Here is a 16,591-nt window from a genome sequence, read left to right as displayed (position 1 = left end):
CATTGTCAAAGCCGGAGGTCAACAAAAGTCATTTCTCACAGACCAATAACGTCATTTCTGATTTCTTTCACATTTCGTCAGAAATGGTCAGAAATTAAAATTTGAAAATCTTCACTTAAAAGTTACTAATAAATATCAATGAATCGCTTTTCAATTTCTATGTACTTAAATGTTTAATTGTTGCATACAAATATAATTGTTGCATCCTTCATAAAAATTAAAAACTACACTAAACTACAAAGCCGCAGCGAAGCATTCTGTATTACAATGTCCAGCGAAACTCCAAAAAACGTAAGTTTTTGTTTTTATTTATATGTACCTAGAGGCTTATAAGACCAATAAAATACAAGTCAGTGCTTAAATAGATTTTGTTTTATGCAAAACATATTTGCTTGGCGCTGTATGATTCACGGTGACATATTTATCGAAGTATATGACCGTCTATGTAGTTAAGTGTGATATAATTGATTGCGTGCCTTTGGTGAAATGGTTTTCGATACAGTTAGCGGCGGATGTATGTCATTGTTTATGCGTGCCGACTGAATACATAGCATATGAATGTGTCTCATGACTTGTCCTGATCTAGTCTGTTACACGAATAAATCCTCTTTTATTGGATTCTATAGGTTTCATTTTACAATTTTTACACACATTTTATCATTTAGTTTAACTAAGTAAAGGTTAAATTTTATTTCAAATTGTAGGTTTTAAAAACTTTTGGGATCTCTGGAATAAAAAGTAGCGGATGTCCATCTCCAGGATGCAAGCTATCCCATCTGTTTAACAAAATTTCATCAAAATTGGTTAAACAGGTGGGCCATGAAAAGATAGCAGACAGCCAGACACACTTTCTCATTTATTAAAATATATATATATATATATATAACATGGATATCTATTTCACCATAATAAAATGGATTCCATTCCACCCACACCATTCCATGGGTGCAGCATAGTCTTTTATCATGTTATACTTTGAACTAGCTTATGTCCGTATCTTCGTTCACTTGGACTACACAAATTTCAAACCACTATTTTACCCTCTTAGGGGTTGAATTTTCCAAAATCCATTCTTAGTAGATGTCAACGTTATAATAGCTATCTGCATGCCAAATAGCCTAACCCGTCCAGGAGCTGAGTGTTGATTGATCAGTCAGTCAGCCAGTCAGTCAGTTTTTCCTTTTATAAGTATATTTAGATGTATTCATTATAAAGAAAGGTAAAGACAAACCAACCAATCTCATATAATGTTTGTGTTATAGGCTGTTAGAGAGTTGACACTATATTATAATTGGATCTAATTAGATTTTTTTCCTACAGTTTTCTAATTTGGAGACACCTGGCTATGTTGGGTTTGCAAACTTGCCCAATCAGGTGCACCGAAAGTCAGTCAAAAAAGGGTTTGAGTTTACCCTGATGGTAGTAGGGGAAAGTGGGCTTGGAAAATCAACCCTTGTTAACTCTCTGTTTCTAACAGATTTGTACCCTGAAAGAGTTATTCCTGATGCAATAGGTTTGTATAATATATTTTTTATAGGAATACTAGATGATGCCTGCAACTTTATGCATGTGGAGTATAGGTTTATAAAAAAATGCAGTAACTCTATAAAAAGTAACCTATATGCCTGTTCATGGTATACATTATATTATACGTTAGGGGATATTTATTAAATTGTAAGCTGCAGCGCTTTGCAAGCTGAATTGCACCTTATTCTGTAGTAATAAGAGTCACTACTTATTTAAATATCTTTGGAGTGATCCTTCTGTACCGGTAAAGTACTATTAGGTAGGTATTAAAAAAAAAAAGGTGTTCTGTGGGGCAAGTGAACCTCTACTGGTGCTGATATGTAACGGTAGTGATATCTATTTATTGTTGAAATTTGTTTTACAATATTGTTTTCCTGGTGTACTGCATACTCATTTTGTTGTTGGTTTTGTTACAAATTTTCCTTTATTGAAAGTGATAAATTAAATAGATCAGAGAGCTTGCGATGTAATATGTCCATACACCAAACAGAGCCAATTAGGCTCTGTATCTGTATTTATATTACATCTTATGACAAAAACTTAAACAAGGTTTAAAGAAAATATTAAACATGAGTTCTTGTGTGGGCTAAGTGGGTGAAATAACAACAAACACACCATGTTTAGAGTTTTTGTGGTAAACAATTTTATGTTTCACAGAAAAAACAAACCAAACAGTGAAGTTAGATGCTTCAACTGTTGAGATTGAAGAGAGAGGGGTCAAACTACGTCTTACGGTGGTTGATACACCTGGCTATGGAGATGCAATTGATAATACTGATTGCTTCAGGGTAAGTAAAACTTATCCTGCCTTTTTTTACAGATTTACCTATGGCCAAGATGTGCATGTATAAGCTCAGACTTAAGAGAAGAAAGATCTGTCTCTACATAAACGTCTCTCTTATCCATACTAATATTATAAATGGGAAAGTGTGTCTGTCTGTCTTTCTGTCTGCTAGCTTTTCACGGCCCAGCAGTCCAACCGATTTTGATGAAATTCGGTACAGAGTTAGCTTACATCCCGGGGAAGGACATAGGCTACTTTTTATCCCGGAAAATTAAAGAGTTCCCACAAGATTTTTAAAAACCTTAATTCACGCGGACGAAGTCGTGGGCATCATCTAGCCTATAATAAGAAAAGTTAGAAAAGATCATTGTTAACAATTTGATATCTTTTTCTCCAGTCTATAATACAATACATTGATGAGCAGTTTGAGCGGTTTTTACGTGACGAGAGCGGTCTGAATCGACGTAATATTGTCGATAACCGCATCCATTGCTGCTTCTACTTCATCTCTCCATTTGGACATGGGTATGTCTAGATTAATAAAATAAATACCTCCTCGGCTGTTGTTTTACCTACTCGTTGCGCAAGGTTTGGTTTTACCTACTGGAGGGGGCAAGGGACATCACTACACCTTTTATAAATGCGAAAGTGTGTTTGTTTGTTGGTTTATTAGTGTGTTAGTTTGTCCTTCAATCACGTCGCAACGGAGTAACGCATTTGGCGTGATTTTTTGCATGGGTGTAGTCAAAGACCTGGAGAGTGACATAGAATATTTTTCATTCCGAAAAATCATAGAGTTCCTAAACCTAAATCCACGCGGATGAAGTCGCGAGATCAGCTAGTATGTAATAGTGCTTACATGAAAAGGCAAGGTGCATAACATTAGTGCTTACCTTATGAGGGGTTTTTATTCTGAAACAAGTTAGCATACAAGTTAGCACAGTCTGATACAGTCAAGGGGACTGCGATCTCGTCTGATGGTAATGCCGTCTAAGATGGGAGCGGGCTAACTTGGAAGGAGTACGCCAGTTTCATTAAAAACCCATACTCTGATTGAATTTTACCGGTATGAAAAATTGCTAGACGGCACAGCTTTATTTGATTAGAGCCTCAATAGCTCAACCGGTATAGGAGTGGACTGAAAACCGAAAGGTCGACGGTTCAAACCCCGCCCGTTGCACTATTATCGTACCTACTCCTAGCACAAGCCTGACGCCTTAATAGGAGAGGAAAGGGGAATATTAGTAATTTAACATGGCTAATATTCTTTATAAAAAAAAACAAGCTTTGCTGGTAAGGGGGTAACTAGCCACGGCTGAAGCTGCCCACTATATAAAAAATGGATAATCATATTAATCGTGGTATGTACCCATTATCCCACTCCCACCCACGCTCCCACGGGAGCGAATCCGCGGGCTGTTGCTAGTAAATGATTTCATATGAGAATTATGTACAGAATATGCATTACAAAGGATGTTACCCATTATGTTATCAAGCGTCTGCAAAGTACAGAACTACACAGATAACAGTTCTCCTCAAATAATATAAGTATGTATAGAGAAGCCATTAACTTCTGTTATCATATCGAACTAAGTAAAAGGGGAAAGGCTTTAGTTTGTTTATTACATTTAAACTCAATATCTGATGATTGATATGGTGAATTGAATATGGCATTTGGCACATATATCCTCCATACTAATATTATACATGCGAAAGTGTGTATGTCTGTCTGTCTCCTAACTTTTCACAACCCAACAGTTTAACAAATTTATATGAAATTTGGTACAGAGGTAGCTTGCATCCTAGAATTTGACATAGGCAACTTTTTATCCCGGAAAATGAAAGAGTTCCTACGGGATTTTAAAAAACCTAAATACACGCGGACGAAGTCGCGGGCATCGACTAGTTATTATTATTTTTAAGTTATCGTTTGCGACACGTCGACATGACAATCGGGGTATGAGGTGAGTGGTGCAAGGGGGAAGCCCAGCACACCTGCGCTGTGCTTCATAGTTTGTGTTGCATGAGTCTGTACCGACCGCGTTTATCGATTTTGTTGTTGCTTGTAGTTTTGTGTATTGAAAAATGACAATAACTTCCAGTAAATCAAAATTTCACTAAAGCTCAGACCTTTGATAAATAAATGTTTATATCTATAATTCTATACTAATGTTATAAAGAGGTAAAGTTTGTTAGTTTGTTTGTAAGGGGGTAAACTCTGGTACCACTGAACCATTTTTAAAAATTCTTGCACCAGTAGAAAGCTATATTACTCCTAAGTGACATAGGCTATATTATGTTGCAAAAAATTATAGATCCCTACGAAAATTGTAATAAGTTACCCGTGCGATGCTGGGGCGGGACGCTAGTGTCTTATAAACGAAAATACATAATATTATGGGTTAAGAAACTTTTATACATGATTATTCCCTTGTTTTAGCCTCAAACCTCTGGACATCGAGTTCATGAAACAGTTACACAACAAAGTGAACATTGTTCCTGTAATCGCGAAGGCCGACTGTCTGACAAAGAAGGAAGTTCAGCGTCTCAAGAGCAGGGTTAGCACATAAACTAAGATCTTTATTTACTTTGACTTTACTCAGGCTTTGCTTAGAGTTAAGAATTTCAAATGAGACAGACTTATGTCAGAGACGTAAATCTGTGAGGCGTGAGTCTGAGCAAAGCCAAGTTACCCTCTATAATATTTAAAAAAAAAAAAATTTAAATAAACTTTTACAAGTACTTTCGAATAGTCGGATGCATCTACCACTGGTTCGGAATGCCTTTCCTACCGAGAAGAACCAGCAAGAATAATATAAAATGATAGTTTCTAAGGTTATCTACAGTATAAATCTTGCCATAGAAACTGTAATTTAAGGTGATTTTTTAGCCTACTTCAAAATAGATAAGTTACAGATCCACTGTTTTTTTTGTAAATTTATTTTAGGTACTGGTATATATCCATAATAATCTATACTTGTTCAAGGGTGTCCGTTTGTGTGTTACTTCCGATCATGATGAAATTTGGCACAGATAGCTGATATCCTGGAGATAGATATAACATGCTTTTTATTAGGGTTCCGTACCTCAGAAGGAAAAACGGAACCCTTATAGGATCACTTTGTTGTCTGTCTGTCTGACTGTCTGTCTGTCTGTCTGTCAAGAAACCTACAGGGTACTTCCCGTTGACCTAGAATCATGACATTTGGCAGGTAGGTAGATCTTATAGTCGACATTTGGGGAAAAATCTGAAAACCGTGAATTTAGGGTTAGATCACACAAAAAAGTTAAATTGTGGTCATGAACTAATAACTAGTATTTTCAATTTTCGAAGTAAGATAACTATATCAAGGGTATCATATGAAAGGGCTTTACCTGTGCATTCTAAAACAGATTTTTATTAATTTTTATGCATCATAGTTTTTGAATTATCGTGCAAAATGTCGCAAAATACGACTGTACATCGGAACCTTCAGTGCGCAAGTCTGACTCGCACTTGGCCGGTTTTTTTGGAGAATGAACAAGTTTCCACAAGATTTTAAAAAACAAATCCTCGCGGATTGTTGTTAGCATCAGCTTGTCTTGTACACATTATACTAATATTATAAAGAGGTAAAGTTTGTTTGTAGGGGTAATCTCTGGAACTACTGAACCGATTTCGAAAATTCTTTCACCATTAGAAAGCTACATTATTATTGAAAAATCATATGTCATATTTTAAATAAATAATAATATGTCATATTTTAAATAAATAATAATATGTCATATTTTATTACAAAAAAAAATAGAGATCGCTAGCATATGTAAAAAGATTAACTGACTGACTGATATATTAAGTCCAGCTCAAACCGTTGTGTATAGACTTTAGATGATTTAGCTATTTCTTCTCAGGTTATGTTAACAGTATTTGAATTTAATAGGTAATGGAAGAGATTGAAAGAGAGGGGATTAAAATATACCCTCTGCCTGATTGCGACAGTGACGAAGATGAAGATTATAAAGAACAGGTAACTGAAACAGAAATTTGCACTAGGTGCATTTTTTTAGTTTAAATAACTAAAAAAATGCACCTAGTGCAAATTTTACGTTGAATAACTTTAATCCTATTTATTCAAGGGGTTTGAAAGGTAATGTAATTAATATACATTTTAAATTATCATTTATTTGATTTCATAATTTTAAAAATATATACTTTTCCTGATGCCAACTGTAACGCCGGCCATGGACTCTCAGAAATTGTCTGTCAGAAAACTTTCATCAGAAGCTAATGTCCGTTTCGGCAAAATTCTGATAGATAGTCTGTAAGGTCTAGTACAAAAATGTACTCATGAGTAGAGTGCCATTCGACGCGTGGTAGATTTTTTCTGTCAGACAATCTATACTAATTTTATAAATGCGAACGTGTGTTTGTTTGTTTGTCCTTCCTTCATACCCTAACTAAGCAACCAATCAACCTGATTTTTGGCATAGAGATCATCAGCATCAGCTAGTTTCTTATAATATGAGGCCAGCCTTGTAAGGTCCTGCGCCGACGAGGGACTATATTATTGTCCGCGGAAAACGAAAGTTAGTCATATTTTACTACGGTGTTTACCGTACTCCAGCATGTGGAGTTATGCGATCCATTTTTGTCCTCCGGGAACAATCTTATTTTTCGTTGAGGCTATTTAGGCCCTTAGATTCCCTGAATCACTTCGACCGTCTCAGATCCATTGTGATCGCCACCAATTTACAGTTCCGTGACAGTAACGCCATGTGTATGATGTGTTGATAGGTGGATGCTACGTTTATCATTAAGAACTTCCGAGACTCAAGCGGCTTGATGCGATTTTTTATTCTTGCTTGACGCGACATTTGGACAGTGTTGTCTCGGAAGATATGAGAAAAGTGCCGTTTGCTTGATCAAGCCGCTTGACGGGCGTATCAAGCGCGCATCAAATAGCTTGATCAAGCAAAACAAATTACGTGCTTGACGTCAAGCTGCTTGACCGCCTCGGAAGCTCATTAGAGTGGGACAATAGTCCTTCATCTGTACAGGCCGAAGGAGTGATTCGCGAAACTCGTTATTTTCCGCTCAGGTGCGGCAGCTGAAGGCCGCGGTGCCATTCGCGGTGTGCGGCGCGGGGCAGCAGCTGGAGGTGCGCGGGCGCCGCGTGCGCGGCCGTCTCTACCCCTGGGGCGTGGTGGAGGTCGAGAACCCCGAGCACTGCGACTTCATCAAACTGCGCACCATGCTCATGTAACCACTTTTTGGGGATCAATTCCTAAAAAAGAAGGAACCCATATAGGATCACTTTTTTTATTTTTATGAAGAATATTAGCCATGTTAAATGACTAATATTCCCCTTTCCTCTCCAACTAAGCGTCAGGCTTGTGCTAGGAGTAGGTACGACAATAGTGCAACGGGCGGGGTTTGAACCGTCGACCTTTCGGTTCACAGTCCACTCCTTTACCGGTTGAGCTATTGAGGCTCTAATTTGTTTGTCTGTTTGTCAAGAAAACCTATAGGGTACTTCTTTTTGACCTAGTCATGAAATTTAGCATATAGGTAGGTCTTATAATACAAATAAAGGAAACAAATCCGAAAACCATGAATTTGTGGTTACATCACAAAGAGTGTTCACGATAAAATTATCAGTTTACTAAATCATGGCGCTGTCCCTTATTATGCGCTTGAATGTTCTACATAAAAGGTATATCTTGTATGATAATACGGAACCCTTCGTGTGTAAGTCAGATTTGCATTTGACTTTGACAAAAAAAAGAACAGCTTATAAAGACGGCGCCAATCTTGTTGATCGCTCTGAAGTTGCAAAGGCCGCGTGTTTGCGCTAGTACAATCAGGATAGAGCAGTTTACACCGCCTCGCTCTGCTCCTCGCATTTTTGAAGTTGATACATATTTACTGCTAATACGACGCTACTTGTCCACCAGTTCAGAGCGATCAAGAAGTTTGGCGTACATGTGATAATAATATATTTTATCTGACAGCACTCACATGCAAGACCTGCAGGAAGTGACGCAAGAGGTGCACTATGAGAACTACCGCTCGGAGCGACTGGCGCGCAACGGACAGATTCCCAAACGGCACACGTGAGTAAATATAATATGTACATCAAATTTGTACGTGAAGGTGGTGCCACCATTGTACCGTAGGTGATACTGTTACCTAATGTTCTTGATGGTAGCGATGGTAGCGCCGCTACAATCATCAACAGGCTACAAAGTTTGAAAAATCGGCGTATAGTTGTCTGTCTCTTGGTATTCTACAGGAGTTTGAAAAATCGGCGCATAGTTGTCTGTCTCTTGGTATTCTACAGGAGTTTGAAAAATCGGCGCATAGTTGTCTGTCTTTTGGTATTCTATAGGAGTTTGATAAATCGGCGCATAGTTGTCTGTCTATTCTACAGGAGTTTGATATAGGTGTCAGTTGAGCATAGTTGTCTGCAAACCGCAAAGCATCGTCAATTATTATTTAAATAAAAAATAACCATTTGTGCTACAGATCTACAGAAAGTGGATTGAGTGAATCAGACTCGGGCTTGACTAACGGATCCAACGAAGACGCACTACGTGAAAAGGTATGGCTAATTAATAAATAATGTATCGGTTTATATAACATAATTTCACGCCATATTATGTTCACTGGCCGCTTAAATATTTTCTAATTGTAAAAGTAGAAAACGGACTGGCTGACAGATCAGAGTACAGCTGGGCTTAGGCACTTGGGATTATGCTTTATTTAGATCCCCCACTAATTGAGTTATGCGCTTAAATAAATATCGAAATTGCGGTACCGCGACCGGCAGGATTCGAACCTGCGTCTCCTTGGGTGCGGTGCCCGGAGCCGGCCTTGCAGTGTGGGTAAAAACACTATTAACCTAAAAATTATAAATAGTACAAAAATAGTACATAATTTTTATACAGGTGCTCGATTGCGGTAAAATGACAGCTACAATGTCACAATCGCAATCACCTTTGTAGGGCGATTTCGTAAAACCTGCATCAGTAATTATTACAATCTCAATTGTTGTGATTGGCTGAATTTGTGCTATTCTTGTTGCAACAATGCATTGTAGCCAATAGTCATTGAGCGTCAACCAATCAGAGGTGATTGCGATCGTGACATTGTAGCTGTCATTCTACCGCAATCGCGCAGCAGATTGGTTGACGCTCGTTCACTATTGGCTACAATGCATTGTTGCAACAAGAATACCATAAATTCAGCCTATCACAACAATTGCGATTGTAATAATGGTAGATGCAGCTTTACCGCAATCGACCAGCAGTGTCTGGTTGAAAGTTGTAACCAGATGTTAAACTGTATAGAAACCACCTCATCATCATCAACCCATCGCCGGCTCTCTACAGAGCACGGGTCGCCTCTCACAGTGAGAAGAGTTTTGGCCATAGTCTACCACGCTGGCCAAGTGTGGATTGGCAGACTTACCACACCTTTGAGAACATTATGGAGAACTCTCAGGCATGCAGGATTCCTCACGATGTTTTCCTTCACCGTAAAAGCAAGTTAAATTTAATTACTTAAAAACGCATGAACTTCGAACCCCCGACCACCGATTAGGAGGCGCGCGTCCTAACCACTAGGCTATCACAGCTTAGAAATCGTCTACTGTGTTGTCAGGAGGCGGAGTTGCGTCGCATGCAAGAGATGTTGGAGCAGATGCAGCGCCAGATGCAGCTGCAGGCGGCCGCGTCTACCACCTCCGCATAGTGCAGCCGCGCCCTGCAGGTGCGTACACGGACCTGATCTTGTTGTTGTTGTTGTTGCTTCTCTGTGGCTCTTTGTACTGCGGTGACCTGATCTTGAAAAGGTCCAACTATAGTTCGTTCGCGTCAAGAAAATAGTGAATCATCAGTGCAACTGCAGGGTAATGGTGTCTTCACAGTGGAGTAAAAAGTTAAAACAATTGAGATATTTGAAGGGAGATAGCTTATTCCCGCGACATCGTCCGCGTGGATTACACAAATTTCAAACTCATCCTTTCTTAGCAGATGTCTACATCATAATGGCTATCTGCGTGCTAAATTTCAGCCCGATCTGTCCAGTAGTTTGAGCTGTATTTAGTCAGTCAGCTTTTAATTTTAGTAAATCTATATATATTAGATTACTATCTATATAAAGTATGTAAATATTATTAATACACTGTGAATCGAATTGAGTCATAAAATAGTTATTTACATCATTAAGCTTAATCGAGTTAGGTACTTATATATTTTTATTATTTGGGATCATATCAACTCAATAGGGTTGAGTTTGCAATGGCATAGCAGTAATCAGAGAATTTCAATGCATTACTTAATTTAATTTAATTTAAAATAACTTTATTGTTAATAGATTTACAGAGAGTAAGAATATAGCATACACTTAAAAAACAAAGGGCGACCTTATCACTAAAGTGATCTCTTCCAGGCAACCCATACTTAAGAACTTATAGAACTGTAAGACGGGGAGTCGCAATGTAGCTATAAATATAATATATATATAAATATATTTAGGTATATATAAACATATACACTCTAATAGGTACATACTATAAAATATAATATAATATATACATGTATATATTACATTACTTTTACCAGATTTACCAATATTGGGGCAATTTCGGCAACTCCATTGTGAACTAGGCTTCCTAATTTACTGCAAACTGATTGGTCGGGGGGCGTGGCTAGACCGGAATATAGGTGACTCACTAGTTTCTTAACTTGAACGGACTGTATTCGCAATGCAAGAAAATTTCCCACAGTTCCCCAAAGAGACTTTTTTCTTTGTTGGTTCGTCCTTCAATCACGTCGCAACGGATCAAGGTGATTTTTGCATAGATATACTTGAAGACCTGGAGATTAATGTAAGATATTTTTACTATGGAAAATTTAAGAGTTCCCATGGAATTTTTCAAAACCGAAGTCGCGAGCATCATCTAGTGTGGCATAACCTTTAAGTTACTTAAGTTGATATTAATCATTCCAGCTGGGCACTAGTAGGGCGGTTCAGCTGTCGGAGGCATGCGACGTTGTGAACTCCATACTGCGAGTCATACCCTACTGCGTCACTTCCACTTAAAAATATCTACACGTTGCCAACTCAACATCCATCGACCTCCTCGATTCACTTCAAGTTACACGACCCCAATAGAAAGATTAGAAGGCACAAACACAAAGCGCGACGGAAACTGCGTACCAAAAGGACTCGCGATATTTGCTCTATGTGTCAACTGTCACGTAAATGTAAGGTTTACCGTACTAAATCGTACTTTCGACATGACAGTTGCCACATAGAGCAAAATTGAATATGATGAGTCCTTTCTTCCTTTCCAAACGTTTTGTGATACAAGGAATTGTATGAAGCACTTGAAACTGCAGGTGGCTGTGATCGCCTTTCAAATACTTCCTCGTATTACAACTTCTAGGACCTTGTAGCCTTAGTGTAAGATTTTACATTACATCAATGTTGAAACAATTCGAGTGTCGAAACACGTCAAAGTAAAATGGACCTTAAACGATTCGTTTTAAAGCTCAAATTCATCCATACATTTGACGCTACACGCAGAAATGTTGCGATATTAAAATCGGTGTATTTTGAACTTAAATCTAGGATTTTCAAGTCTATTTCACACTGTCTTTACGGTGTTTCTAAACTCAAAATCTATCAACATTGTTGAGATGTAAAATCTTATGCTAAGGCTTACAAGCCCTAGAAGTTAACCTTGGTGAGGTGTAAAACCTCATACTATGGTAAGTATGACTGCATTAGACACGCCTCCGTCCCGCGTTGTGTGTGCCCAGGCCTTAAATAACAATAGTAAAGTAAATAAAATTATTCATTATGTAGTAAAGTAAATAAAATTATTATAACTATGATGGGTCAACTGTCATGTCAAAAGTACGGTTCATCCTCAGAACAAGGACTAAGAAGTAGCCCTATTGTGACACTTACTGTTAGAGGGAGATAGCTAAATGCATTAAGCTCTTATTAGAACGTGACAAAATGATTATGTTTTGTCCTTATCACCGTGGCCACTTTTTTTTGTTTGCCAAAATGTATTTGTACGTGAGTATTTGGCAAACAACGTGAAGTGTAGAAGGAATGACATTTCACAAGTAAGAAAATCTGCTTGAGCGAGAGGGACTGAGGGGGCCACGCTAGTTGCAAATCTGACATATCTGTGGGTTCATCTTTAAAATAAGGACTAAAATCGTACTTTTGACATGAAATTTGAAACAAAAAGTTAAAATGGCGCGTGAGGAGTTAAGTTTATACCTTTGACATGACAGTTGACACATAAAGCAAATATGGCGAGTACTTTCTCGAAAATGCACTATACGATCATCATTATCGAACATTCACACAAGAACACTCATTGTGGAGTAACAAATCTGTAATTTTTTTCAACCTAGCGTTCTGACGTTGCGTACTTTAGCTTCATTGATTTGTTCAAATTTGAATACTACAACACAAAGCGAAGGTATAGTGCGGCGCTAGTACGGGACGCTATTTACGTATTGACGCGCGAAGTACGCGTTCTGTTTGACGAAGGCTTAAATGTTACGAAATTATAGACTTTAGAACTTTTGACTCCACTCTATAGACGACTCTAGTATAATAAAATTACTACGTTTCGTATGGTATAGTATGGATCGCGATGACGTTTGCTCGTTTTCCATAGACACAAAACAGGAATAGACTGATTAGGACATGCAATAAAGTTTGCGTTATGATTTATGAGTTACTCGAAATAATGTGACCATGTATAGTACGCGACAGGTTGAGATAGCAATCGGGGAGGGAACGCCCCGCACACCCGCACAGCCCCGCACTAACCCGGTGCGGGCGAGCGCGGGTGACGTGCGGGTTTGCGGGACGTCTCCCCTGCCTCATTTCCCGATTGCCATCTCAACCTGTCGTGGACTATATATTCTCTATTAAAATTCTTCTAAATAAAAGCGCCTACATAAAGACGTTATAATAGCTACTTTACTTTGTAAAATAAATTAGATGCAAGTTATATTGCGGGAGAGACGAAGATAGTGGTGACGAGTATTTTCTGAAATGTTATAATTTACAAAGTTAACAAATCTTTAATGTCATTCATTCATTCATTATACGTTTCTTAATGGAGATATGTAATTAGTTTACGTTGTTACAATAGAAAAGACGCGTCCCCTAGACTCTAACGCTATATGCCTTGAGCCTAAATATATTGGGGGTAGAAGTTTTTTAGTGAATGTAGGTACACGTTGTTTCGAGTTGAAAAAACAGTGAGCACAATGTGGGTGCGTATAGTGTCTTAATCTAAGTAGTTATTAAGCTATGAATATATTCGTATCAACGATTTGAATTCAATAACGCAGATCTACACCTGCGCAAGCGCATGATCTGTACAACGCGCATTAGGACATAGTTTGGATGTGTGAACTTTAGTGGTTTGAAAACGGTTCAAGTTGTACAATTCATGGCGTGCACAATGTCCGTGAGCTTTTGGAGTGAGCACAAACATGATAAAATATATTATCCAACATGCAAATAGAGTGACGCGTTTATAGCCGCTCGATGCGCGTTGTGTTGTTCGTGCGCGTGCGCAGGTGTGGATCCGCCTGTAAACTTAATTATTATTAACTAATATCTGAAAAATAAACCTAGACGCTGCGAGGTAGAGAGTAAAAATAAATATTTCAGTCTCTTGTAAATTTAAATTAAACATTGTCAATTTGCTATACCTAAAATCAACTCTCTTCTGATAAGTAATCGTTTATTCAGTCGGTAATAGTCCTGACCTATGACTGCCAATAGGGCTTTTATGATATGAAAATGATAAAGTAGTCCATTCACGTCGTGGGATGTCAGGGATCTGAAATTATTGTTATTTCTAACAAAATATTTTGTATTGAATGTTCCTTTTCGTTGTAAGAGTTTACTGAAAACTCAACGCAATGTGAAAGTATAACTTTGAATCTAGGCCCAATTTCCATCTACGTGGCGTGATGTAAGTAAAAATTTGGACAAAATGTTTATACGGTCTAATATTTGTTAAATTGAATTAGTGACGTCATGTCAGAGTGATAACGTCAAGCTATGCCAAATAATTGAGCCAACTCCATCGATAGTGCCAGATCAAGTTACGTCACTTAGGTGGGCATTGGATCATAATTATAATATATTAAGTATATAGATAAGATATTTTATAGTTATTCAATATAATAAATAGTTTTATAGAGTGTTAACGAACTAATATTTGCAATACAGTATATTTCATGTTTAGTTATGTTAGCGTTAATGACTTTTGTATTGTGCATTACCTATTTGTATTATTTACTCGTTTTAAAGAAAGCTTTTAATTTGCTTTTTATTTACTGTAGCAAAAGCACATTTTTATAATATCAGTCTGAAGCTCAAAAAAAATTTTGATTTCTTCTTCATTAATTTTGTACTTTTTATAAAATAATCATTAAAATTTAGGCTTGACGATTAAAAGCGATTTCACACTATCTATCCGTTGAACTCGATAAATTTGCATAAAAAGTACACAATGTGCACAATATAGATTATCAATATCGAATCGATAAATGTGGAAAAGCAGAAGTAATATTGATCTGATTTTTACTATTTTTTGCTTGTGCCATCTATCTGAATTGATAATATTGTCATTTATAATAGTTTTGGATTCTTATAGTTTAGTTAGGGTTAGAACTGTATCGATATTTTGTATACATCCATAGTATTATTTATCAATATTATTTTTTAAATAAGTGACTGATATAGTATCTTCCGTTTGTATTACGTGAAATTATTTTATACTTATTTGTAATTTAAAGTATAAGTTATATAATCGCAAGCATATATCATTTTATTATAAATATTATGTTAGTTTGATAAGTGACAAGAAGTATATATTCCATTCTTAACTTGTAATGAAAATTTCCGAAGGGATTCATAGCTGAACAATAAATATTATAAATTGTACTTAAAACATTGTGAAATAAAAGGTGTGTTGAAATTATTATAATAATTTGAAAATTTACGTTTACAAAAAAGAGGTATTAACTTGTAATGAAATAATGATTTTATCAAGATTATATTGAATAATTTTTTTATAAAATTATGACAGGCCATTATCTAAAGTAATTGTGTGCAAAGGCATCAACGTATAATTCCAATATTGGTGCATTTATAAATTTAGATATAATAAAAGCAAAAATCTCATTCTACTATTTTGTAATGTTAAATAAACTATTGAATAAAACGTGACATACTAAAATATCAATGTATTAGAAAATTTACTACGCTAGAGTAATACGATTGTGTTAGATTTAATTGGTGCCAAAGCTGTGACACAAAGTTGGTCTTGAACTACAATGTCAACGAATTGTGACTTGTTCTTAATATTGAATAAATTATCATATTGAAATAGTCATATGTAATCATATTTTTTATAAAAAAATAAAATATTGATAAAATGATTTGTTTTCTTCCAATTTCCAGTCCTACTAGTCCAGTCCAAAAAACAAACATAATAAAGAAGGTAAGTTTTAGTGGTTCATAGACATCGACATAGGAATGTAGTAGTACATCCAAGTTCTTTAGTCTCGAGTTATCGGACCAAAAGTGCTATTTGAATAGATAAACATGAGATAAACCGTCGAAAACTCAGAATAAATACCATTTTGTTTTTGTTTTTTGTTTTTGAAGTAATAGGCTACTTGACAATTTTTTTAAGTTGGTCTTAAATGGTTAATATTTGTCCTATTATATCAAAAAAATTAACACTATATTTTTTTGCGCCCTAAAAACCGTAAAACTTTAATTTAAAAAAATATTTTTCTTAGACAGGTGAAAACACTGTCGGCCATGTTTGGCCGATAGATTATCTGTGCTCTGACGTCATGCATTTGTAAACAACAGTATAACCACAGGGGTATTTTTTTGATATAATAGGACAAATATTAACCATTTAAGACCAACTTAAAAAAATTGTCAAGTAGCCTATTGTTCAGTGGTGGATTGCAGTATACTAGGCTACAATAGCCGAGGCGAACGTAAAATGAACATTTCACAAGTAAGTACCTCTGCTTGAGCGAGAGGGACTGAGGGATATCTACTCGTGTGCTCAGGGGGCCACGCTAGTTGCATATCTGGTATAATATCTGTGGTCGAAAAGTACATCGGAAACCGGTTCATCCAAGCCGGGCATAGTGATCTGTGGTTACCACAGTGGTTACCCGTCACTATTACAACTGATTACAACGTAGTAGTACTTCCAA

The 16,591-nt window shown here is 36.7% G+C and overlaps 1 protein-coding gene across 1 annotated transcript; it reads left to right on the top strand.

Annotated features, from left to right (window-relative positions):
- The first annotated feature begins 49 nt into the window (after nucleotides 1-49).
- On the top strand, nucleotides 50-15,788 carry Septin1 (Septin 1). The gene is made up of 11 exons (XM_034972327.2): nucleotides 50-291; nucleotides 1,321-1,513; nucleotides 2,185-2,315; nucleotides 2,709-2,836; nucleotides 4,752-4,869; nucleotides 6,232-6,318; nucleotides 7,390-7,550; nucleotides 8,303-8,404; nucleotides 8,817-8,892; nucleotides 9,954-10,061; nucleotides 11,304-15,788. The coding sequence occupies exons 1-10, from the start codon at nucleotides 268-270 to the stop codon at nucleotides 10,041-10,043; spliced, it is 1,110 nt and encodes a 369-aa protein (XP_034828218.1). The 5' UTR covers nucleotides 50-267; the 3' UTR covers nucleotides 10,044-10,061; nucleotides 11,304-15,788.
- Nucleotides 15,789-16,591: the final 803 nt, after the last annotated feature.

Source organism: Maniola hyperantus, chromosome 9, assembly GCF_902806685.2.
Source record: "Maniola hyperantus chromosome 9, iAphHyp1.2, whole genome shotgun sequence".
Taxonomy (NCBI): domain Eukaryota; kingdom Metazoa; phylum Arthropoda; class Insecta; order Lepidoptera; family Nymphalidae; genus Maniola; species Maniola hyperantus.
This window is presented reverse-complemented; position numbering and strand designations above follow the sequence as displayed.